At 38.7% G+C, this 25,584-nt stretch overlaps 1 protein-coding gene across 7 annotated transcripts in view; it reads right to left on the reverse strand.

Moving 5' to 3' along the window:
* The window catches only part of ATXN2 (ataxin 2), a 116,025-nt gene that overhangs the window by 48,981 nt on the left and 41,460 nt on the right, over positions 1-25,584 (reverse strand). For all 7 annotated transcript variants that reach the window (XM_047697332.1, XM_047697331.1, XM_047697336.1 and 4 more), the window contains one exon: positions 1,622-1,746. In XM_047697332.1, the coding sequence (XP_047553288.1) occupies positions 1,622-1,746 (125 nt within the window). The remainder of the gene's footprint in view (positions 1-1,621; positions 1,747-25,584) is intronic.

A 25,584-nucleotide genomic window follows, 5' to 3' on the forward strand; every position in this document is an offset into this window, starting at 1 on the left:
ATAACTTGCTCTGTCTTTTAATAAGTCTTAAGTACCTTTCCGTACCAGAATGCCATTCTTTTTAGTGGAACCACAGTGTTTCAACTGAATGGAAGTACAATAAATCTAACTCATGTCCTCCTGATGGACAGGATGTTTCTAATTTTTCACTATCAGAGATAATGCTGCAAAAAAATCCTTACACATCATTATTTGCAAGTCCTATGGATATACCAAGACAAAAGTAAATTCTCAGAGGTGAGACAAACTATAGGTGTGTTTTAAACTTTTATAAATATTGCCAGAATGCTCTCTGGCAACTTAACAGTTTATCCACTTTACTATCAGTAAAAAAGGAGTACCTGATTTGTATCCTACATAGGTGATGTGGTGCATAGACCTGAGAACCTCTATATTAGGTTATATCGAATTCTTTAAAGTCTGAAAATGAATAATGATGTTCTGCCTATATATTTTCAGTTTCAAAGCTGGACTTAAACATTAAAAACAGATTTGTTATAAAGACTTCTCCACAACAGTCAATGGAAGATCTTCATCCGATTCAAATTTTGGTACCTAAACATTCATTTTTGGCAAAAGACTTTGCCAAAGTCTTCTATCTCTCTACCTTAGAAACATAATTTATAGAATCCTAATGATAGTCTTTACTACTAAGCATTGATTTATAGATGATGTGTTAACAGAAAAGTAAAAATAATACACATTAAAAAGCTTTTAGAAATAGCAGATTTGGGGCGCCTGGGTGGCTCAGTGAGTTAAGCCACTGCCTTCGGCTCAGGTCATAGTCTCGGGGTCCCGGGATCGAGTCCCACATCAGGCTCTCTGCTCAGCGGGGAGCTTGCTTCCCCCATCCCTGCTTGCCTCTCTGCCTACTTGTGATCTCTCGGCCAAATAAATAAAATCTTAAAAAAAAAAAAAAAAAAGAAAGAAAGAAAGAAAAAGAAATAGCAGATTTTTTGGGCACCGGGATGGCTCAGTGGGGTTAAGTCTCTGCCTTCAGCTCAGGTCATGATCTCAGGGTCCTAGGATAGAGTCCTACACCGGGGCTCTGCTCAGCAAGGAGCCTGCTTTCCCTCTCTCTCTGCCTGCCTCTCTGCCTACTTATGATCTCTGTTAAATAAATAAAATCTTAAAAAAAAAATAATTTTTGTGGAGAATGATCCTAATTTTAAGACCAAGAAATCTACTTACTGCTTTATTTCTAATGCAACTTAACAATGTATCTTAATAGTGAGTATGTCTTCCTCAGATAAGAAGCCCAAGAGTCTTACCTCTAGGAAAGGTAAAGAGACAATTAAGACACTAATTTCCTTAGGCTGCCTCATTCTGTAAAGCATTCAAAGCAAAACATGCCAGTTTTTCCATTTTCCCATGTTTCCCAACTTAAATTTGTAAGTTGCTTATTATGATCTATTTAAAAACATGGAAATCATTCATAAGCATCCCAAAGAAAGATTTGTCTAAATTTACTGCCTGGGGGGAGGTCTCTATATAGACAATAAAAAATGCTGATTTAAATATATCCACCGAAATGATGACAACATACTTAAATTAAAACCAAATGATATCACGCCACATCACATGACCACAGTCTGATACTAAGCAAAAACACTTTACTTACTACATCATTTTCCAAAGCCTCCAGTTCCTCCGTGGTTGAGAGTTCACCTGCATCCCAGGGCTCCAGGTCCTTCTCTTTGTGTTCACCATTCACTTTAGCACTGATAGCAGAATCAGTAAAAGCATCTGCAAAGGATGGACTTAGCTGAAAGATCATATAGCCAGACAATGGGTGACTCTAATATACACACATAAATTATCAACAGAGATATGCTAAAAATAATTATGATATAGAAGGTATAATGTTCACTAATGGTATGCTTTCAGATGTATAATGCCTTAATATAATAATCTTCAGAACACTTTGAGTAAGGTATGTTCTTCCCACATAATTTTAAGCCACATGAAATGTTTTAATGTATTCACACAAGTCATTAAATTATATTAAAAATAATTACTTTGTATTTCAGAAGTGACCCAGAAACTATCAACCCATCTAAAATAGGATGTTTTTGGTTTAACAGATCCATTAATTAAAGCTATTTTTTTTAAGATTTTATTTATTTATCTGACAGAGAGAAATCACAAGTAGGCAGAGAGGCAGGCAGAGAGAGAGGAGGAAGCAGGCTCCCCGCTGAGCAGAGAGCCCGACGCGGGGCTCAATCCCAGGACCCTGAGATCATGACCTGAGCCGAAGGCAGCGGCTTAACCCACTGAGCCACCCAGGCGCCCCCAGATCCATTAATTAAATAAAAGCTCAGAGCTCCTATATCTAAACATGTGCAGATATTTTAACTTTCCAAAGCCATGTCTGTATGCAGGGGTCAGTATCCTAACATAATCTTGCCGTTAGTAACGGAAGCCATTCTAAATGAGCAAATCCTTCAGAAAACCCATTTTTCCCTATAGCTACTTTGTTACATAGTTCAGGTGCTACAGTGTCACCTGTCTCCAAAAGGTTCAGGAGGCAGGCCTATCTACCTGGACTTCCCACCAACACTTATTTATAATCATTGTGTCCTCTCTTCCTCTCTAATGTTACCAAGAAGCAGTATCTTATGAGAGCAGCACTATGTTTAGCGGACAGGAAATATCTCACAGCTGCTATCCAACCAAGAAAATTTTTCTCTAGTTGGGTGTTAGGACCAGGTAAGTAAAGGTCTACTTGGCTAACGACAGTATTAGAAAATGCTTTAGAGATACAGGCTTGCATTTAAATGGCTGGGCCCATAAGGTATCACCAAGCACAGGGCCAGGGAATAATACTTTCGCTGATCTGGCTCTGTCAAAGGATACTAGTTCCCAGTCATTGTGCCCTCACCATACTATAAGCGGCCACCAAGGAGTAGGAGGAAGGGAAGAAATCAAAAACTGTGGCTCTTCTAATAGAGACAATTCCAGAGGGATTTTTTTTATTTGGTACGACTTCTGTAACAGTCACTGGCTCCCTAGTGGGCAAGGCGATAACCAAAATAAAAAATTTGAGCCAGCAAATTTAAGCCAGCTTGGCACTACAAACCTAACTAGCTCTTGCCTCCTCTCATCCTAAAGTAGGGGTAGATGGGCGTGTACATGCAAACCAAGAAATAAAAGCATAACTGCACCTGTGGGCTTACCCACTAGCTCTACCAACAGCATGGCTTCTGCTGCTAGCAATTATAAAAGCTAAGAGCGTACCAAGGAGAATCCCCCAGAACAGCAGGCCTCAGCTTAAAGTAGGATGGAGCATCCACTGAAAGGTTACTGTACTTTGGTAAAGCTCTCTAAGAGCTTCTAATAGACTGGTGTTGTCTTCATAATGCCACATTCAGCTGGAAGCCACTAATGGTCCTAGAAACTTGGGCTTTATGTGACATTCACCTAAGTTAAGCGATACTCTCTACCACCTTGTAATTGGACAAATTCTTGGTAAAAATTAGTTCTGCCATGTTTATTTTAAAGAACATGAAATGCTTCAAGAAAACATCAATAATAACTTACATTAGGATGCTGAAATTCCCTATTTTCTCCAGAAAACTAGACTACAGGAAAATTCCCAACCAGTCATGTCATCTTCTAAGAAAAAGCAATAAGATTACTATTATACTGCTGATCCTATGTTGTAATCACATAAGTTCTTGGAAAAGCATCTACTTCAGTGAATATTTACTTACATGGAATCCCAGCACTAAAGATGATACTCTTTATCCAAGAATTAAAGCTCAAAGCAGCAAGAGGTATTTTTACACAATGAAATAAATTGCCTTTTTCTCACTTAAGCGTGTGTATGTACACGTGAGTGCATGTGTGTGTCAAAATATTTAGGAAAGACGGGCTGAACCAAGTTGTCCTCAAATTGATAAATATATTTTTATCAGTATTATTCTAAATAAAATCATAAAGGATCCCTGAATTTAAGTCAGTGTGGAAAAAACAAGCATTTAACAGTTAACCGAGCCAAGTTTTACCCTGCTGATCACAATTTAGGCTATATTAACAGGACATTATTTTATTTGTCCCAGAGGTACAGGTCTGTGAACCATCAGGCTTACACATTTCACAGCCCTCACCACAGCACATACCCTCCCCAATGTCCATCACCCAGCCACCCTATCCCTCCCCTCCACCCCTCAGCAACGCTCAGTTTGTTTTGTGAGATTAAGAGTCTCTTATATGGTTTGTCTCCCTCCCAATCCCATCTCGTGTCATTTTTCCCTTCCCTACCCCCACAACCCCCAGCCCTGTCTCTCAAATTTAACAGGACATTATTAAGTAACCTATTTTTTTCATTACTACATTTTTATCATAAATTTGTTTACAGTATCAATATTTTATTTTATTTATTTTTTTTAAAGATTTTATTTATTTATTTGACAGAGAGAAATCACAAGTAGGCAGAGAGGCAGGCAGAGAGAGAGGAGGAAGCAGGCTCCCTGCTGAGCAGAAAGCCCGATGTGGGACTCGAACCCAGGACCTGGGATCATGACCTGAGCCGAAGGCAGCGGCTTAACCCACTGAGCCACCCAGGCGCCCCCTACAGTATCAATATTTTAAAAGGAATTAACTACTCACATGTTGTTACTTAGCATGATAGTTTTCTTTTGAGGCAATAATTGGGGGGAGAGAAAAGACAAAAGGTGTGTTTCCCTTAATTAAGAATGATATTCCTCGATTTTAAGACCTCCTCCAAAGAAAGTCTCTTTTTAAAGATGAGTGAAGAGTTTAGAGAAAGATGTGGGGAAAGAAAAAAAGAAATGAGCGGAGGTAGAGAGTGAGCACAAAAATGAGGCTATATAGTCAGGATGCTAAGGGAAACTCTGGCCACAAATACTATATTTCAGGTCAACCCTGTGTTTTATTATTAGCTAGAAGGAAGCAAGACCTGGATATTCCATTCTACACTGTTACCAATATCTAATGATGTAAATTCTGAAAATTCCACATTCGGATTTTTAAAAAAACAATGCTGGTATTAAATAATACAGTTTGTAGCCAAGTTTCTGCAAAGTTCGAGAAATCAACTGGCCATAATCTAATTACAATTGTGGGAATTTGCATGCAGATTTTTCCAATGCCATGTGAGAGTATATTAATTTTCCATTATCCTCTATGCAAGAAACAAAAGCATAATAAAAGCAAGATGCAAGAATACAAAAAGGATGCTAGAAAAATGTTACCTGTTTCTGAAGCAGTAACAGGTATAGAAAATAAAAATAAAAATTATAAAGATAATAAAAATTTAAATTCATGTACTTCATTCCCTGCCTTATAAACATTCAGTTTACCAAAATCTCTAGACTAGAGGGGGAAGAATACACAAGTATCCCCCTACCCACACATCTGCAAACCCCTCAATGTCACCACCCCCAACAGAAGATGGGCTCTCAAAACCTTCTGATTCTAGGCAGAGGTCTCGTCACCCTGGGTCAGTGGCGACACCTGGTGGTAATCAGAAAGAAGTGTTTCAGCCAAAGCACCACCTCTTGTGGGTAGCCCAGGGCCCCACACCCAGGAAACAGGATGCATGTTCTGCTCCTCAGCTTTTCCTCTTTTACCTCTCAATTATGCTCATCTACAACACCAAAAAAATCCCTCAAAGTTGTCTGAGAATTTTTTGAAGGATCAGAATAGTGGTGAATATAAATGCTAGTGGCATGCTATAAATTAATAAATACAAATTTAAATTTATTCAAACCACAAAATGACATAAAATTAGATGAAACTTAAAAATCATTATCAAAAATTTTAAAATGTTAGGGGCACTTGGGTGGCTCAGTGGGTTAAAGCCTCTGCCTTCGGCTCAGGTCATGATCTTAGGGTCCTGGGATCGAGCCCCACATCGGGCTCTCCGCTTAGCAGGGAGCCTGCTTCCTCCTCTCTCTTTGCCTGCCTCTCTGCCTACTTGAGATCTCTGTCTGTCAAATAAATAAATAAAATCTTAAAAAAAAATTTTTTAATGTTATAAATGAAAATTTAAAAATCAGTATCAGACTTAATATCAGAAGCCCTCAAATGCACTTCCAGAAAAGTCTGCACCAGAATCCTCTACCTATTTCCTCTCTCAAATCTTTTTCTCTCTCTTAAAGATTTTATTTATATGAGAGAGAGAGAGAGCAAGCAACAGGAAGAGAAGACTCCCCACTGAGCAGGGAGCCTGACACAGGGCTAGATCCCAGGACCCTGGGATCATGTTTTCTCAAACACTGAAATTCTAGATCAATTTTTTTTTTTAAGATTTTATTTATTTATTTGACTGAGAGAAAGATCACAAGTAGGCAGAGAGGCAGGCAGAGAGAGAGAGGAGGAAGCAGACTCCCTGCTGAGCAGAGAGCCCGATGTGGGGCTCGATCCCAGGACCCTGAGATCATGACCTGAGCCGAAGGCAGCGGCTTAATCCACTGAGCCACCCAGGCACCCCGAATTTTTAAAAACTTATTTGTTATTGTTCTGTTTTGATGAATTAATACTGTGACTTTTCTCAAAAACTAAAAAAATATTTTTTCAAGGTGCCAGGATGGTGTAGTTGGTTCATTGTTTCCACTCTTGTTTCCATTCAAGTCATGATCTCAGGGTCGTGAGATCAAGCCCCATGTGGGGCACTGTGATCAGCTTGGAGTCTGCTTGAGATTCTCTCTCCCTCTCCCTCTGCCCCTCCTGCTCATACTCCCTTTCTCTAAAATAAATATTTATAAAAAAATAAGATTAAAGAATAGCATAAAGAAACAAAATGGGGAATGAAACTGGACCTCTTTCTTACACCATACACAAAAATAAGCGCAAAAAAATAAATGAGACCTGATACCCTAAAATCCTAGAAGAGAGCACAGGCAGTAATTCCTCTGACACTGGCTCCAAGAACATTCTTCTAGATATGTCTCCTGAGGCAAGAGAAACAAAAGCAAAAATAAGCTATTGGAACTACATACAAATAAATCTTCTGTATAGCAAAAAAAACAATGACAAAACTAAAAGACAATCTACTGAATGGGGAAAGATATTTGCAAATAACGTATCTAATAAAAGGTTAGCATTTAAAATAATAATGAAGAACTTAGAAAACACCCAAAAAAACCCCAGTCCAATTATAAAATGGGAGGAAACATGAACTGTCATTTCTCCAAAGATGCCACACAGATGACCAACAGATACATGGAAAGATGCTCAATATCACTCACCATCAGGGAAATACAAATGAAAACCACAGTGAAATATCATTTCACACCTGTCAGGATGGCTAAAAATTAAAACCACAGGAAACAAGTGGAGAAAGAAGAACCCTTGTGCACTGTTTTTTGTTGTTTTTTTTTTTAAAGTAATCTCTACACCCAATGTGGGGCTTGAACTCATGACCCTGAAATCAAAAGTCGCATGTTCTACTGTCTGAGCCACCCACGGACCCCATCCCCATTTAAAAGAATTTTTTCTCCCCCCCCCCCTTTTTTAACCCTCATGTACTGTTGGTGGGAACATAAACTGGTACAGCCATTGCAGAAAACAGTATGGAGGCTCCCCAAAAAATTAAAAATAGAATTTCCATACAATCCAGTAATCCCACTACTGTGTATTTACCCAAAGAATATGAAAAGACTAATGCAAAAAGACATATGCACTTTTATATTTATTGCAGCATTATTTACAATAGCCATATTAAAGAAGCAGCCCACATGTCTACTGACTATGAGTGGATAAAGAAGATGTGATATATATGTACAATGGAATTTATCATTCAGCCATAAAAAAGAATGAAATCTTGGCATTTGCAGTGAAGTGGATGGATCCAGAAAGTTTAATTTTAAGTGAAATAAGTCAGAGAAAGACAAATACTATATGGTTTTACTCAGACATGGAATTTAAGAAACAAACTAACAAAGCGGGGGGGGAGAGACACATACAAACCAAGAAACAGACTCAACACTAGAGAACAAACAGATGGTTACCAGGAGGCAGGCAGGCAGGATGGGTGAAAAGTGAAAGGGATTGAGTACACGTATCATGATGAGCACTGAGTAATGTATGGAACTGCTGAATCACTATATAGTACACCTGAATCTAATGTAACACTGTATGTTAACCATACTGGAATTCACATACACACACACACAACAACAAGCAATTGACTTGTTCCCTTAAAATGCTAAATCTTCAAATAACAATATATTATACAAAGATTGCACATGCTACAGATTAAGGTGTTATGTTTTATAAGTTTTTTTATAAAGTTTTTATCTACATATATTTCTGTAAACTATTAAAACAGGCTAGAAAGAAAAAAAAAGGAACAAGATGGGGATAACACTATAAGGGCCAAGGTGTGTGGAAAGGAACAATAGTAACAAAGGGATAAGTGGAGCCATTATTCTCAGGCAAGAGAGAGAAAAAGGAGTAAGAGAGAAATGGGGAAGGGGAGGCCTGGCTGGCTGTCAGTGGTGCATGTGATTCTTGATCTTGGGGTTATGGGCTCATTCAAGCCCCACAGTGGTGCAAAGCTTACTTAAAAAATAGTAATAATAAAATAATAAGGAGAGAAAAGCAGGGAAATGGGGCACAAGGAGGAGCCTCGATCTAGATTAGAAATTCTTAACCTTTCTTCTTTTATCCATGGACCCCACAAGCGTAGGGGGGATTTAAATAAATCTTTTTTTAAAAAATTCTTACCTTAATAGAAAAGGATGTCATTTTTTCAGAGAAGAACCAATTAATCCTATCTTTGCCTCCTGGGCACTGAACAAGGAAAATGAGTTTTGTGACCCACAAGAAGAAAGGGGGTTGTTTTTACCCTGGTTAGCACAAAAATGAAATGCATTAATCTCTAAAGTATGGTATCTTTTCCTCTTAGGGTTTCAAACTGAATTCAGATAAAGCTGATTTGACACAAATCTTCACAAATGAATATACTGCATACATAGATATAAACCCAAAAATGCATGCATTTCCAACACACACAATACCTAAGGCAAATTAATTATTTTAAGAGAATTTCAAATAGCCTATATGTAGGTAAGCATTTATACTTAAATCCCTTATTTGTGTTTCTGACTTTTCTTGCTTGTATAAGCATCATTTGGACCTTATTTTTTAAAGTTAGTACCTGGGATTTTGTTTTTTCTAATACTTTAAAAGGATTATTAAAATACCTCCTAGAAGCAACCTCCTATAAGAAAAACATACTCTGAATATGTCATGTTGTAGGAAAGCCATTTTTAGATCTGACTAGGAATAACTGCTTTCTTTAGTATCCTGAAAATGAGTGGTACTTACAGTTTCTAATCATCTATGGCAATTTGTCCATGTAAGAAAAAAAAAGCTGGCCCCTGATCTGAATGTAGTGAATGTAAAAACATAATATTTTAAAAATATTAATTGAAAAATAAATATATGCTGGGTACCTACTCTCTGTGAGACATTATGCTAGACACCGCGGGGAATACACATCCCTACCTATTCTATAAACAGGTTTCTAAACTGCAGAAAATTATAATGCATTAGGAGAAAAAAATGTCACACATTGCTTTCTAATGCTGAGCATTCAGGACATGAGGTAGACAACTGGCTCTCCCACTATGCTCCATGTAACCCTATGATTTCTTAGGGGGTACCTCAGCAGACAAAAGGAAAGCTGAGTAAGTTAAGGCTCTAGGACACCCTCCTCCTCCCAACTTTCCTCCCTCACCACTACCTTGTTGTAACTGGAATTCAGCATGAGATTCATGGGGAGTAGGGGGAAACAAACCATTCTGTGCTAAAAATAAAATGTAGTAAATTTTAGTAGCCATTGGTGTAGGCAAAATAATCAGACCACAGTGAGCAGGGAAGATCAAGGAACACTATAAAGAAGAAAGGAGGTTTGACTTGGTTTTAGAAAAGTATTTAAAAATCTATGAAGGGGGCACCTGGGTGGCTCAGTGGGTTAAAGCCTCTGCCTTTGGCTCAGTTCATGATCCTGGGGTCCTGGGATCGAGCCCCACATCGGGCTCTCTGCTCGGCGGGGAACCTGCTTCATCCCCTCCCTGCCTGCCTCTCCACCTACTTGTAATCTCTGTCAAATAAATAAATAAAATCTTAAAAAAAAAAAAAAAAAAAGCAATGCTTAAGAATTTCTTTGTGCTGGGGTGCCTGGGTGGCTTAGTCAGTTAAGTGTGCTATTCTTGATTTCGGCTCAGGTCATGATCTTACGGTGTTAAGATCGAACACTGCATCAGGCCCCTCTGGGCATGGAGACTATTTGAGATTCTCTCTCTCCCTCTCCTCTGCCCCTCACCTCTCCAAAAAGAAAAAAGAAAAAAAAAAAAAAGAATTTCTTTGTACTAATGTCCAGGACTAGCTGAAAGTGATGGGATATGGAAGAAGTTAATTAGGTGATTCCAGTACTGTCTGGTTACAAACTATCACAGGAAAAGAAACAGTGAGGAAGAAAAGAATGCAGATGTGACAACCAACGAAAACTTTACAAAGCAAGGTAAAAGGAAGAATACAACTTTCTTTCCAAACAGAAGCCAAAATAATCCTTGTATCTATGCTATTTCCCTATAAGCAGCTGAAGAACAGGATGGATAAAAAAGATGTGACTCTTGTTTGGAAGTGTATTATAAGCTAAAAGAGTAAGTCCAGCTCAGGTTACATAGCCTCTAAGACTCAATCTATATAATAGGTATTTTATGTGTCCACTCTTGCAGTAGAATGATAATTACCATTCTATCATTTGCTTCAAAGAAAGAAAGCTTTTGCTTTCATCTCCAGAAGTTGTTTCATAAAACATTGTTACTTTGAAACACAGTAAAAATCTGACCTTGCCAAAATACCAATTACAAAGTTGTTCTGATCATTACAGAAAACAAATTTTACAAAGTAGACATGCATAAATGCTACTATCAGTGGAAAATTAATAAATCAGCAAAAGGTAGCAGAGCAGACAAGCTCAAAGCTTAGCACCTATCCTACTAATGAGTCAAAAGAAAGATTTATATTAAAGACTATAAAACAATACTGCTCTAATCTAAAAATGAAAAAAATATTTTAAAATACATTTGCAATAGGGGTGCCTAGGTGGCTCAATTGATTAAGTGTCTCCCTTTGGCTCAGGTCATGATCCTGGGGTCCTAGGATTGAGCTCACGTGAGGCTCCCCATTCAGTGGGGAGTCTACTTTTTCCTCTGACCCTGCCCCCTCTCTGCTCTCTCTCTCTCTCTCACTCAAATAACTAAATAAAAATCTCTAAAAATAAATAAAGTATATTTACAATACTAAACTCCATTTTGGATAACATTCTTAACCAAAATAAAAATACTGAGGAATAAAGCTACCAACAGAAGTGTAAAACTTACACCCTTATAACTACAAAACATTTTTGAATAAATTTAAAGATGACCTAAATAAATGGAAAGATATACCATGTGCTTGAACTAGAAGATTTAACATCATTAAGATGGTAACATTCCCCAGGGCGCCTGGGTGGCTCAGTGGGTTAAGCCTCTGCCTTCGGCTCAGGTCATGATCCCAGGGTCCTGGGATCGAGCCCCGCATCGGGCTCTCCGCTCCGCGGGGAGCCTGTCTCCCTCTCTCTCTCTGCCTACTTGTGATCTCTGTCAAATAAATAAATAAAATTTAAAAAAAAAAAAAGATGGTAACATTCCCCAAAATGATCTCCAGATTCAATGCAATCTCTATCAAAATCCCAGCTATCATTTTACAGATATTGACAAGATGATCCTAAAATTCACATGGAAATGCAAGGGACCCAGAATAGACAATCTTCGGCAGAAAACAAAAACAAAAACAAAAACAAAACCACTAACACTTGACTTGAATTCAAAGCTTACTACAAAGGTACAATAATTAAGGGGCACATGGGTGGCTCAGTCAGGCGTCCAAATCTTGGTTTCAGCTCAGGTCATGATCTCAGATTGAGCCCTGCATCAGGCTCTGCACCCAGCGCAGAGTCTGCTTATGATCCTCTCCCTCTTCCTCCCCCTTTTGCTGCTCTCCTCTTCTCCCCACCCCTGCACATTCTCTAAAATAAACAAAGTCTTTAAAAAACAAAACAAAAAAAGGTTCAACAATCAGAATAGAATAATACTGACATAAGGAGAGACATATAATCTATAGGATATAACAGAGTACAGAAATGTATCTTTACATTTATGGTCAACTGAACTTCAACAAAGGTTCTAAGGTACTTCAATGGGAAAAGAACAGTCTTTTTCAACAGACTATACTTGGACTAGTAGATATCCACATGTAACACCATTAAATTGGGGCTCTTCCTCACACGTCATATAAAATTTAAATGAAAAATGGATCAAACACCTAACTACGAGACCTTAAACTATAAAAATCTTGGGGCCCCTGGGTGGCTCAGTGGGTTAAGCCGCTGCCTTCAGCTCAGGTCATGATCCCAGGTCATGGGTTCGAGCCCCGCATCGGGCTTTCTGCTCAGCAGGGAGCCTGCTTCCTCCTCTCTCTCTGCCTGCCTCTCTGCCTACTTGTGATTTCTCTCTGTCAAATAAATAAATAAAATCTTTAAAAAAAAAAAACTATAAAAGTCTTAAAGCAGAGGAACAAATCTTTATAATCTCAGAGTAAGCAACTTTTTTTTAGATACAACACAAAAAGAAAAAATAAAAACACAGATAAACTGGACTTCATATCCGAATTGAAATCTTTTATGTTGTTGCGGTTTTTTTTTTTAATATTTTCTGTTTTTATTTGACAGAGCCAGCAAGAGAGGGAACACTAGCAGGGGGAGTGGGAGAGGGAGAAGCAGGCTTCCCGCTGAGCAGGGAGCCCGATGCAGGGCTCGATCCCAGGACCCTGGGATCAGGACCTGAGCCAAAGGCAGACACTTAACTACTGAACCACCCAGGTGCCCCGAAATCTTTTGAGCTTTGAAGGACACCAGCAAAAGAGTGAAAAGATAACCCACACAATGGGGAAAAAATATTTGCAAACCGTTTCTGCTAAGGGGATAAATGGTATCCAGAATATTTAAAGAATTAAAGAATTCTTACAACTCAATAATAAGACATACTAATTTAAAATGTAGGCAAAGAACATTTCTCCAAGAAAAACGTGCAAATCTCAAAAAACATAAGAAAAGCACAATAAGCACATGAAGAGATTCACATCACTAATCACTACAGAAAAGAAAATCAAAACCACATGAGATGCCACTTCACAACCACACACGAGGACAGGTATTATCCAAGAGACAACTGCTGATGAAGATATGGAGAAACTGGAGCTCTCACACACTGCTGATGGATGGTCAAATGAACAGCCACTCTGAAAAACCATCCCGGCAGTTTCCTCAAACTATCCCATATGATCCAGCAATTCCACTCCTAGGTATATGCCCAACAGAAATGAAAACATAATGTCCACACAAAAGTCAGCACATGATCTTAGCAGCATATTCTCAACATAAAAAGCAGAAACTGAAATGTCCATCAACTGATAAATGGATAAATAAAATGTAGTATATCCAGAGTGGATGAAAAGGACATTATGCTAAGTGAAGTCAGGGGGAAAAAAAAAAAAAAAAAGAACAAACAAAACAAAACAAAAACCCATGCTAAACAGAACAAACTGGTGGTTGCCTAAGGAGAGGTGACGGGAGTGCGTAATAGATAAATGGGATTAACGGACACCCGGGTGGCTCAGTGGGTTAAAACCTCTGCCTTCAGCTCAGGTCATGATCTTAGGGTCCTGGGATCGAGCCCTGCATGGGGCTCTCTGCTCAGCGGGGAGCCTGCTTCCTCCTCTCTCTCTGCCTGCCTCTCCACCTACTTCTGATCTGTCAAATAATTAAAATCTAAAATATATATATATATATACATATATATATATAGTCTGTTAATTAGTCAAGAACAAATGTAGTCTAGCCCTACAATGGAATATCACTTGGCAGTGAAAAGGAAGAAGCACTGATAGATGGATGGATGAACACATTATATACACACTAAGTAAGTAAAACAAGCCTGTCTCAAAAGGCCACATATTGTGTGATTCTATATGCAATAACCACAAAAGGCAACCTACAGAGACAAAGAGAAGATTAGTAGTTGTCCAAGGCTGGGTAGGTTGGAAGGAAGTACAGAATGACACTAAAGAGTGCGAGGCTTCTTTTTAGGCTGAAGATATTCTAAAATAAACTATAGTGAAAGATTCTATGACTATACTAAAAACTGAATTGTATAATATAAATGAATAAATTATAATGTATGTGAATTATATATCAATAAAATTGTTTTTAAGAAAAATCCAATTTTGCTCTCAACAGTCCAAAAGATAAGGACTATGTGGCAGTGGTCCCCTTGGCCCCAGCCCTCCAAATTACCTTATTGAAAGGCAACTCAAAAGCTGGAGGTACTTCCGGGCTTGAAATCTATTATCTCTACAATGCTATCTCGTAAGTCAGCAACAAAGAAAAATGCCAGTGTACAACAGATAAAATCTTTACTTCTTTGCAAAGTATATGGCATAAGGAGGCAGAAGCTATATTTTCTGGGAAACTTCAGGCTAGCCAGAATCCCTACACTGTCTCGCATCGGAGGCGCGCAATTCAAGAGACCGGCATATATAAACGGCAGCATCCAGTTTTCAGGATTTGGGGCTTGATGCCTGTTATACTGATGACTCAAAATAATACAACTATCAACAGGAAGAAAGTTTAGGGGGCGCCTGGGTGGCTCAGTCAGTTAAGCATCTGCCTTTGGCTCAGGTTATGATCCCAGGGTCCTGGGATGGAGCCCCACATTGGGCTCCCTACTCCACAGGGGGCCGGCTTTTCCCTCTCTCTGCCACTCCCCCGCCTGTGCTCTGTCAAATAAATAAATAAATAAATAAATAAATAAATAAAATCTTTAAAAAAAAAAAAAAAAAAAAAGAGGAAGTTTTCTGTCTGACCTTAGTTGAACTGGACTCATTTTGACAACTTTAAAATAACACTGGTCACAATACTGCCCACTGCTTCTTCCATCAGGCATACTGCTCTGCATTCAAATGCATATTTGACTGATAGTTTATCAAACCAGTGATCATAGAACCCAAATCATCTGCTTTATCTTAACCTGAAATAAAGCTAAATAATGTCTTTGCACATTGCCTGTTTAAAGCTAGTAATAAAAAACGGACTTTCTTAGACACAGTGCTTATCAATCTCAGAAAGTGAATCATTCTGATAACCTAAGGCGGTATCTCTTTTGAAATGACAAACGAGGCAAAATCATAAAAGCTTCGAGGCTACAAAGCCCCAAATTCCTAAATCCCTTTAAGAGAAAAATTGTATTTTATCAGACTTTATTGTGGATGTATGTAACTTTTGGGATCTGACATCACTTAGTCATTTGGAAATAAAGACTACACTGTTTAAGAGCCACCTTGGAAAGAATCAAAAAGGGATGTCACCCATTTAAAAGCACAGCAACATACTTTTTCTGAAGTTTACACAATTTCAAGATGCAGCCTTTGAGGAAAAAAAAAAAAAAAAAAAAGACCTGGGAGGGGGATCTTTTCTTCTTGACAAGTTATATGCAGCTATGAAAAAAATGTCATTATGTCCTGTTCTCTGGCAACAAAATAATATAGCCTAAAACAGTGCTTACTTTTTAACTGTGATTTCCATAAAAACTTCTGAGTCCTAGAACTCAAAGTAAATTTATTACCACCCAAGGAAGAATGACAAACCCTTAGCAAGAAAACTGAGATGGAGGCTATCTGAACAGCTGCAGTAGGCAAGGACCTAAAGGACGGCAGCTTCAAAACTGCGAATACAGTGCAGGGAAAGCACCAATAATGGGCTTTTTGAAACATGGCTAAGCCACTTGAAAAAATTCTTTCCTGAGCAAAATGCTGCTCCAAGGAAAAGGAGAGTGTATCATGTTGGGAGACTTCAGTTTCAGTCCATGCATCACCTACTGTGTTAAAAATAAATAAACCAAATACTAAAAAACAGACTCTATGGTTTTCTAGTCAGTATCAAATCAAACCACCAAAATCGTTTTCTTTTGTTCTTTTCTGACATCTGTCTGGACTAGGTACCCTTTTGACTAAAGTGTGGAAAGAATCAACAGATGTGGAAAAGCAAAGCCCAGATACTGTTCTTGTTAAATTCAATTTGTGTCTCTGTCTCTCTTATGGAGCCCAACAGGTAAGCCTAGACTCCAAGCAGGAAACCGGGTAACGAGAATCAACGCACCATTTTGAAAGGGCACACAATATAGGCCTTTCACAATAAACAGCCCTATAAATGCTTTTCGTGTTACAGTATTTGACCAAAAGTTTAAATAAATTGCTTAGTCAGTAGCTCTACTTGGACAGCACCAAATTATGTCAAAATGTATTAATAATGAAGAAGTCTAATTTTCTTCTTATATAAAATATTTTACAGAAGTATGATAAAGTATTACTAAAATCCCTCAGAGAAAAATATATCCAACTTAAATATGAAAAAGCAGTTATTTTCCTTACCAATAAACTTTGAAAAGTGTGCATATTGGATTCTCTAATTTAAACTTAAGGCAAAATATTTTTAGACAAACTATTTTATCTTTTTACTAACCTGCTATATAACATGAAAACACTGAGTATAACATTTGAGAAGCAATTTTCTTAAAATCTTAATTAGCAAAATTAGAAGTTGAGCTAAAATTTTCAGAAAAAAAATTTTTTTTTAAGATTTTATTTATTTGACAGAGACACAGCGCAAGAGGGAACACAAGGAGGGGAAGCGGGAGTGGGAAAGGCAGAAGCAGGCTTCCTGCTGAGCAGGGAGCCTGATGTGGAGCTCAATCCTAGGACCATCCTGGGTTCACAACCTGAGATGAAGGCAGACGCTTAATGACTGAGCCATCCAAGCACCCCAAATTTTTCAGAAATCCTACTTTTTAAAAAGAAACTTTACCATTTAATATACTGCTGTATAAGACTTAAAAATCAACCAAGTATTGGGGGTAAAAACTTAAACCAACAGGAGCACCTGGGTGGCTCAGTCAGTTGAACATCCAACTCCTTATTTCAGCTCAGGTCATGATCTCAAAGTCATGGAATCAAGTCCCATGATGGGCTCTGCACTCAGCATGGAGTCTACTTGTCCCTCCCCCTCCACACCTCCCCAACTCACTTTCTCTCTCGAATAAATAAAATCTTTAAACAAACAAAAAAAACCCTTAAACCCACAAACCACAGACTTCTGTGGAAAGATCTAAATGAAGATCAATAGCCAAGACTCCACAGAATCAAATGCACACCAAAGCCAGATTAATCTAACAGAACAAGAGAAAAATGGAAACCCAGTTGTGAGGCTTGCTTTATTATTTAAAACAAAACAAAACAAAAGTGATAGAGGCATCTGGGTGGTTCAGTCAGTTAAGCATCTGCCTTCATTCAGCTCAGATCATGATTCCAGGGTCCCAGGATCAAGCCCCACATGGGGCTCCCTGAGAAGCAGGCAGCCTGCTTCTCCCCTCCCTAGTCCCTCCACCGTGCTTGCTTCCTCTCTCTCTTCTCTCAAATAAGTAAAAATCTTCAAACAAACAAACAAAAAAACCCAAGGTGACAGATTACAGAAAATGTTAGACTTCCATTTTCTATATTATCTCCAGAAGAAATCAGAAGAAATTCTAACAAAGATGCCAACAGAAAGATACTCTGTGGGGTATCAGGAGGTGACATTCTGTTTTCAGCCTTTCCATTAGACTCCTGGTTCAGAACCCATTTTGAAGGGGTAGGGGGAGTCTTTAGTCTACACCATCAGAAAAAATGAAATCTGTCTAATCACTGCTAGAGCAATTTTTTAATAAAAGGTAACTGTTTTTATCTCAAAAGTTAGAGAGAGAGGGGCACCTGGGTGGCTCAGTGGGTTAAAGCCTCTGCCTTCGGCTCTGGTCATGATCTCAGGGTCCTGGGATCGAGCCCCGCATCGGGCTCTTTGCTCGGCGGGGAGTCTGCTTCTCCCCTTCTCTCTCTCTACCTGCCTCTCTGCCTACTTGTGATCTCTGTCAAATAAATAAAATCTTTTTTTTTTTTTTTTAAGATTTTATTTATTTGACAGACAGAGATCACAAGTAGGCAGAGAGGCAGGCAGAGAGAGAGAGGAAAGCAGGCTCCCTGCCGAGCAAAGAGCCCGATGCGGGGCTCGATCCCAGGACTCTGAGATCATGACCTGAGCCGAAGACAGAGGCTTTAACCCACTGAGCACCCAGGTGCCCCTAAATAATATCTTAAAAAAAAAAAAGTTAAAGGGAGAGAAGGAAATAGGGAAAGAAAGTGATTTTGTTGAAAATTTAGGGGGCAGGGGACTAAATTCAGAAATGTTCAGGAAGCAAAAAAAGAATTTGGGAACTGCCAATACCATTAGCCAATACAGTATTCTTTTTGCAATTTACTCTCGATTCTATAGCAAAGTGTTGAGACCTAGGTTAAGAAAAAGCTAGTAAATAGAATTAATTCCAATTTTTACAGCTGTACAAACACCTTTCTGTTTCTTTGGAAAATATATAAAACACTTTACAAATCAGGCTGTTCTTTTCTTATGTAAATTAGAAGAACTACTGTTCAAGCGCACATGCTCCCTTAAAACTCTCTGCCAGGACTGATCTGGGTAAAAAAGCAGTCAAATGGAAAAGAAAATGCAGACAATTTATCCACATCCCTTCACTGCCCTGCTTTATTACTACTTTTAATATATGTGCTATTCATAAGACTTCAGTGAGTGTGTGCAGAGCAACAAAAAAAAGTCAAACTAAAACCAGACAGTAACTGGGTATACTAGCATTACACACTACTGCCAAGTAAAAGGTCTTCCTGGACTCATCTGAATTACCTGCCAGAAGAGCTCACAAATGCTACTTCGGCTCAGGTCATGGTCTCAGGGTCCTAGGATCGAGCCCTGTGTTGGGCTCTCTGCTCGGCAGGGAGCAGGTTTCTCCCTCTCTCTCTGCCTGCCTGTCTACTTGTAATCTATCTCTCTCTCTCTCTCTCTCTCTGTCAAATAAATAAATAAATAAATAAATCTTTTAAAATTTTAGGATCATTTTGTCACTTTCTACAAAAACAGACATACTATCTTTGGTGATTATTTTGAGGAAAAAGGACAATTTTACAGTGTTAAATATTTCCATTCCAAGTATGGCACATTTCTCCATTTAATTTAATCTACTTTTATTTTCTTCAGTAGTGTTTTTATGAAGTCTTCAGCCTAGTCACATAAACTATGCTTATTTCTACACTTTAAGTCTTGTTCCTTTGTGAAGATGTTTTCCTTTTAAACCATCTAGCTGATTAATGCTATCCAATAGTTAGCAACAGTTTTCATATATCTTAAATCAGTCCACCTTACTCTAATTAGTTCTAAATATTTCTATTTTATCTAAACAAAATTCTATTTTATTCTAGATTTTCATTTGCTTGTTTTTTATTTTGTTTTTTAATAAATGAAGAATTACTGTTTTGATCTTCACATACACATGAAGAATACAACAGAGAATTTTTATATGCTCTAAAAACCTATGAGGAAATGAAATTTTAACATATCAGAGATCATATTTTAATAAACATGCAATACTTCCCTATTGCATACCTCCAACTACTGTTTAATGTTTCATCACCTGTTCTACTATACATGTTTATTTTTTTAAATCTCAATAATCTCTGTTCCACCTCCATACTGGCCTCAGTACATCTTAGTTTCCATTCAACCACTTCCCCCAGCATGGACACACAACCTTCTCTTACTAGCCCACAGCAGAGGAAGTCAACGTTCTGATGGTTCAAGTTTTAACAGAAGACTATTAAGAACACAGTATTACTCAGCTGGCTCAATAGAAAAACTAGTCCAAAGCCCACAGGCCCAAGCCAATCTCTTTACAGGGCTTTCCTGCACCATTCCCTGGATATCCCCCAGCCAAGACCACCTGCTTATCCAAAACCCCATCTGCCTACTCACCAGAGGGCCTACCCTCCCTCCTGCCAAAAGGCAGACTGATCATTAGCACTTGTCCAGCATTATAGCTGCTTGCCTGTCCAACATTAGCATGGCTTGCCCATCTACAGAGCCTACTGATTGCACTCCTAGCTCCAAGAATGTGCCTCTTCAGCTGCAAGGCTTGTGGCCTCATCACCCTACTATAAGACCACCCATGAAAGAATTTAGAACACATTCAGACTCCTCAGAATTCAAGGTTTTCCAAGTCACAGCCTGCGGAGGTTTGTCTTTTTCTTAGATATGACTGATACGGCCTTCCTAATGTCATGCCTTTCAGAAAAGATCATTCCCAGGGCACCTGGTTGGCTCAGTCAGCTAAGCATCTGCCTTCAGCTAGGCCTGTGATCTCAGGGTTCTAGGATCAGCCCCTAGCTGGGCTCCCTGCTCGGCAAGAAGTCTGCCTCTTCCTCTGCCCTTCATCCTGCTTATACCCTCTCTCACTATTTCAAATAAAGAAATAAAATCTTAAGGAAAAAAAAAAAAGAAGAAGAAGAAGAAGAGATCATTCTCTGTTACTCCTAGGACCGTGCCCTATCAGAGCTACAGAACAACCACATGAGACACAATAGTATCACGTATTACTTTATTTCGCTCTACCTCTCATCACACATTCACACCCCGAATTCCTTCAACTACTACAACAATTCTAATTGTCTCTGAACTCTATTTGGAATTCAATGCCACCAATTTTAACATTCCATTTTTCTTGAATTCCTTCATGTGCCTTGGTATTTCCAACTGTGAAAATGCCTGAAGCAAAGCTTCTTAACATGGAGTACATGAACTCCCTAAGGAACTGTGAACACTACAGAATTAAATATAAAAGTCTGCATGCGTGTTTTTTCTAGGGTTAGGGTATACAGTTTCACGAAGTTCTCAAAAGGGACCCAAAATAGATTAAGTCTTGAATTTCTCTGTACTGTCTATAGAAACAAGCAGAGCAATGAACACATTCCAGGGCCCAGTGTTTGCTGGCTGGCTGTATACATAAGACCACTTCTAGTTTTATCACTCTTTGCATAAAACAGTTTTTTAAAAACATGGGAAGGTCCTAATTTCATTCATTCAAGAGACATTGACACTGTGCCTGTCCTATGTAGGAAAACACTACGCGAGGCAACAAGGATTAAAAAAACGAAACAGGGGTGCCTGGGTGGCTCAGTGGGTTAAGCCTCTGCCTTCAGTTCAGCTCATTATCTCAGGGTCCTGGGATTCAGCCCCAAGTCGGGCTCTCTGCTCGTCAGGGAGCCTGCTTCCTCCTCTCTCTCTGCCTGCCTCTCTGCCTACTTGTGATCTCTGTCAAATAAATAAGTAAAAACTCAAAAAAACAAAAAGACAAAACAGTATTCATGCGCAAGGAGCTCAAAGTATAATAGGGGAGACAGAAGCATCTAATTACATAAAACAACATGGCATAAAGGCAATACAAAAGATGCTGGGCTTATGTGTGGCTGCTGAAATTAGAAGAGTATTAAACAACTGATAGGCAATTAAGATCAGTGAGCAAAGAAACAAACACTGGAAATACACACACAATTAAGACCACTTTAACAGAAATGAAGCCTAAAAATGGGCAGAGAAGAAATGATGAATAAAACACATGAAAAACAGGGGCGCCTGGGAGGTTCAGCTGCTAAGCATCTGCCTTCGGCTCAGGTCATGATTCAGGGTCCTGGGATCAAGCCCCACACTGGGATCCCTGCTCAGCAGGAAGCCTGCTTCTCCCTCTCCCACTCCCCCTGCTGTATTCCCTCTCTCACTGTCTCTCTGTCAAATAAATAAAAAAAAATCTTAAAACACACACACACACACGAAAAACAGAAGAGCCGCTTCTGAGGGAGGATGAAACCAACAGTGTCAAAAACCATAGTAAAGTCTGCAAGACTACAAAGGACTGAGCAATGAGAGGTTAATTCCAGGTAGTTCTCCAGTAGTGAACATAAAAGTCAGATTATGTTGCAGGAGTCAAAAGAAACTAGTAAGAGTTAAGATGTTTAGGTAATGGAGTGCCTGGGTGGCTCAGTCAGTAAGGGTCTGCCTTTGGCTCAGGTCATGATCTTGGGGTCCTGGGATCAAGTCCCATAATCTGCCTCTGCCCCTCCCCACCATGCTCGCTCTCAAATAAATAAGTAAAATCTTTGAAAAAAGAAAGTTTGGATAAGAAAGGAAGAAAGGATAGTAAGTAGGAGTTCAGGATAAAAGGGAATCCTTCTCAGGGAGGGAGGGAGGGAGGGACTTGAATAGGTTTTCTGGCTAAAGGGAAAGACTAACTGGAGAGGAAAAGATTGAAGAGTCTCGAAACAGAGGTGACATAAAAGACCAAGAACCCAGGAATGGTAAAATAGAGTCAAGGGCATGACCAGAGAAATTGGGATTCAGCAGGAAGTGAAACATCCCATTTATTAAAACCAAAGGAAAGAGAGCAATGATAGCAAGGGGAAGATAAAGCTGAACGTAGGGGAGGGAGCAGCTGGTTGATGATGGAGGTCTTTCCCAATAACTACTTTCCTCATTTGTGATTTTTTTCAGTTATTGTGACAAAAAGCTGGTAAGAAAACTGACTCTTTGGGCGCCTGGGTGGCTCAGTGGGTTAAGCCGCTGCCTTCGGCTCAGGTCATGATCTCAGGGTCCTGGGATCGAGTCCCGCATCGGGCTCTCTGCTCAGCAGGGAGCCTGCTTCCTCCTCTCTCTCTGCCTGCCTCTCTGTCTACTTGTGATCTCTCTCTGTCAAATAAACAAATAAAATCTTAAAAAAAAAAAAAAAAAAGAAAGAAAACTGACTCTTCAAACTAAATCCAATTTCAATGGTCACAAATAAGGAATAGATGAAATTACACAGTATTAGAGCCAAAGCATTTTCTAAATTATTTCACCAAAGACAGTACAGTATATATTTTTGATCAGCCCTAACAACCCAAACACAGTAGGAAAAAAGATCTAGGACGAAAGTCGGCAGTACTTTTCTGTAAAGAACCAGAAAATATTGTTTGGCTTTGCAAGCCATATAGTCTCTATTACAACTACTCAATGTTATCACTGTAGCATCAAAGTGGCTATAGACAATACATGAATAAACAGGCATACCCTGTTAAAATAAAATTTTATTTAGCAATGAATGGATCTGGCCCACAGGCCTTAAGTTTGCTGACCCATTCTTTAGACTGAGAACACAGCAAAGGAAATGAACCAGTAGAAAATAGCATAAGTTAGGAGAATGAAATAAGAAAGTAGACACAGGGGTCATCTGGATGGTTCAGTCAATTAAGCATCTGCCTTTGGCTGAGATCTTGATCCTAGGGTCCTGGGATAGAGCTCCTATTCAGCTGGGAGCCTGTTTCTCCCTCTCCCTGCTGCTCCCCCTTCTTGTGCTCTCACCCTCTCTCCGTCAAATAAATAAATAAAATCTAAGGAAGGAAGGAAAGAAGGGAAGAAGGAAGGAAGGGGCCACAGAACTAAAATGTAGTTGAGTTGGGGTATTAAATCAAAAGCAAAATATGAAAAGGAGCAAAAGAAAAAGCGGAAAGAGAGTGAAGGAGAAAAGCAGACAGAGAAACACTAGAAAGAGAAAAGAAACCAAGTAAAAAGTGAGTAGAGATAATACACCAACTCCAAGGTAAAAAAATGCAGACACCAAAGCAACTGAATGCCCTAAAAAATAGGTGGCAAAATGAAGCGGGTAAAATGAGAGCATCCCAGCTCTGTCTACGATGGAATTCAGATAAAGTATAACACACACACTAATTTTCCAGTGATAATCTAATGGTCTAACTATGGATGTGCAAAAGGAACCCACAGCTTACAAAATAGTGGTTACTTTTCATTTTGTCTGCAAATCAATCTGGTAACATACTCATTCACAAGATCAAACTAAATTTATCCACCATATCATTAAAAAAATTATTTCTAGGCCTCTTATTCACTTGCATATGTGTATGAATAGGACAACCTTATAAACGTATTAAAATGAAAAAGACAAACTTACAAAATCAGTAAAGTCAGCATTAAGAAGTTAAAAGTCATAATAACCTAACTTTTAAAAGTCTCCCCAAAAATAAAGCCAAAGATTTAAAAAAGAATCTTAAATAATATAATAATTTGCATATTTACATTGAACAAGAAATTTTTTTTTTTTCTTTTTTACCTTTGGCGTTATTTGTGGGGAAATCCTTTAAGGTAAATGCAGATTTATTCTGACAAAGCTAAACAACAAATTAGACCACATAATTTATGTCACAGTAGTACAATGTTTAAGAACATGATTTGGGGGGCACCGGGGGGCTCAGTCATTAAGTGCCTTCCCTCAGCTTGGGTCATGATCCCAGGATCCTGAGACTAAGTCCTGCACTGGGCTCCCTGCTCAGTGGGAAGCCTGCTTCTCCCTCTCCCACTCCCGCTTGCTTGTGTTTACTCTCTCACTGTCTGTCAAATAAATAAATAAATAATTTTTTAAAGATTTTATTTATTTGTCATAGAGAGAGAGAAGGAGAGCACAAGCAGGGGGAATGGCAGAGGCAGAGGGAAAAGCTGGCTCCTCGCTGAGCAAGGAGCCCGATGTCGTACTTGACACCAGGACCTCAGGATCACGACCTGAGCGCTAGATTTGTGTCATCACTTTACCAAGTTACTGAATTGTGTCTTAATTTCTGTAATTAATGAACCATGCCAATTAATTACTCTAAAAAAGGTTTTTTTATACTAATTATTATCTCCAAAATAATACTTATAGAGGGCAACTTCTGCCAGACAGTATTAAAAACCTGGCTTAAGAGACCTGAAATCTAAATAATTAAAAATTTTAAAAAATAAATAAGCAAAAATAAAAATAAAAATAAAAAAATAAAAAGAGATGTGAAATCCTAAACACATGACTTAGTACTATTTTCAGGATACTATGCCCTAGACACAACTTTGTAATTCACTAAACCACTACAGTCTTTATTTATTTATTTATTTATTTATTTATTTATTTAAAGATTTTATTTATTTGACAGAGAGAGATCACAAGTAGACAGAAAGGCAGGCAGAGAAAGAGAGAGAGAGAGAGGAAGCAGGCTCCCTGCTGAGCAGAGAGCCCGATGCGGGACTCGATCCCAGGACCCTGAGATCATGACCTGAGCCGAAGGCAGTGGCTTAACCCACTGAGCCCCCCCCAGGCGCCCCACCACTACAGTCTTTATATAAAATACTTTAAATTACTCCACTATGGGATGTCCTCATCAAGAAAACTATATTTTTATGTATATAGCAAAATACATCCAGCCCGTTATGAGTGTACTGAACAGTGTCAAAGCTGTCACTCTGATCTGTATGTTCTTGGCTTTCTACAATGAACACAAATTATCTGAGAAATAAAGACATAACAAAATAATAAAATAAAAAATTTAAAGACATTATTTTGAAGAGGATCGAAAAATAGGATACCATAGATATTTCCAAGTAATACTTATCCTTCCAAATTTGGGAAATGCCAATTCACTTCAAGAACAAAAAACAAAGTCTATTGTGAATGGCTGTTAGCTAAACAGCCCAACAGAGTAAGAAATATTTTGTTGTTGTGGCCCATACTT

This window comes from Lutra lutra, chromosome 12 (genome assembly GCF_902655055.1).
Source record: "Lutra lutra chromosome 12, mLutLut1.2, whole genome shotgun sequence".
NCBI lineage: Eukaryota > Metazoa > Chordata > Mammalia > Carnivora > Mustelidae > Lutra > Lutra lutra.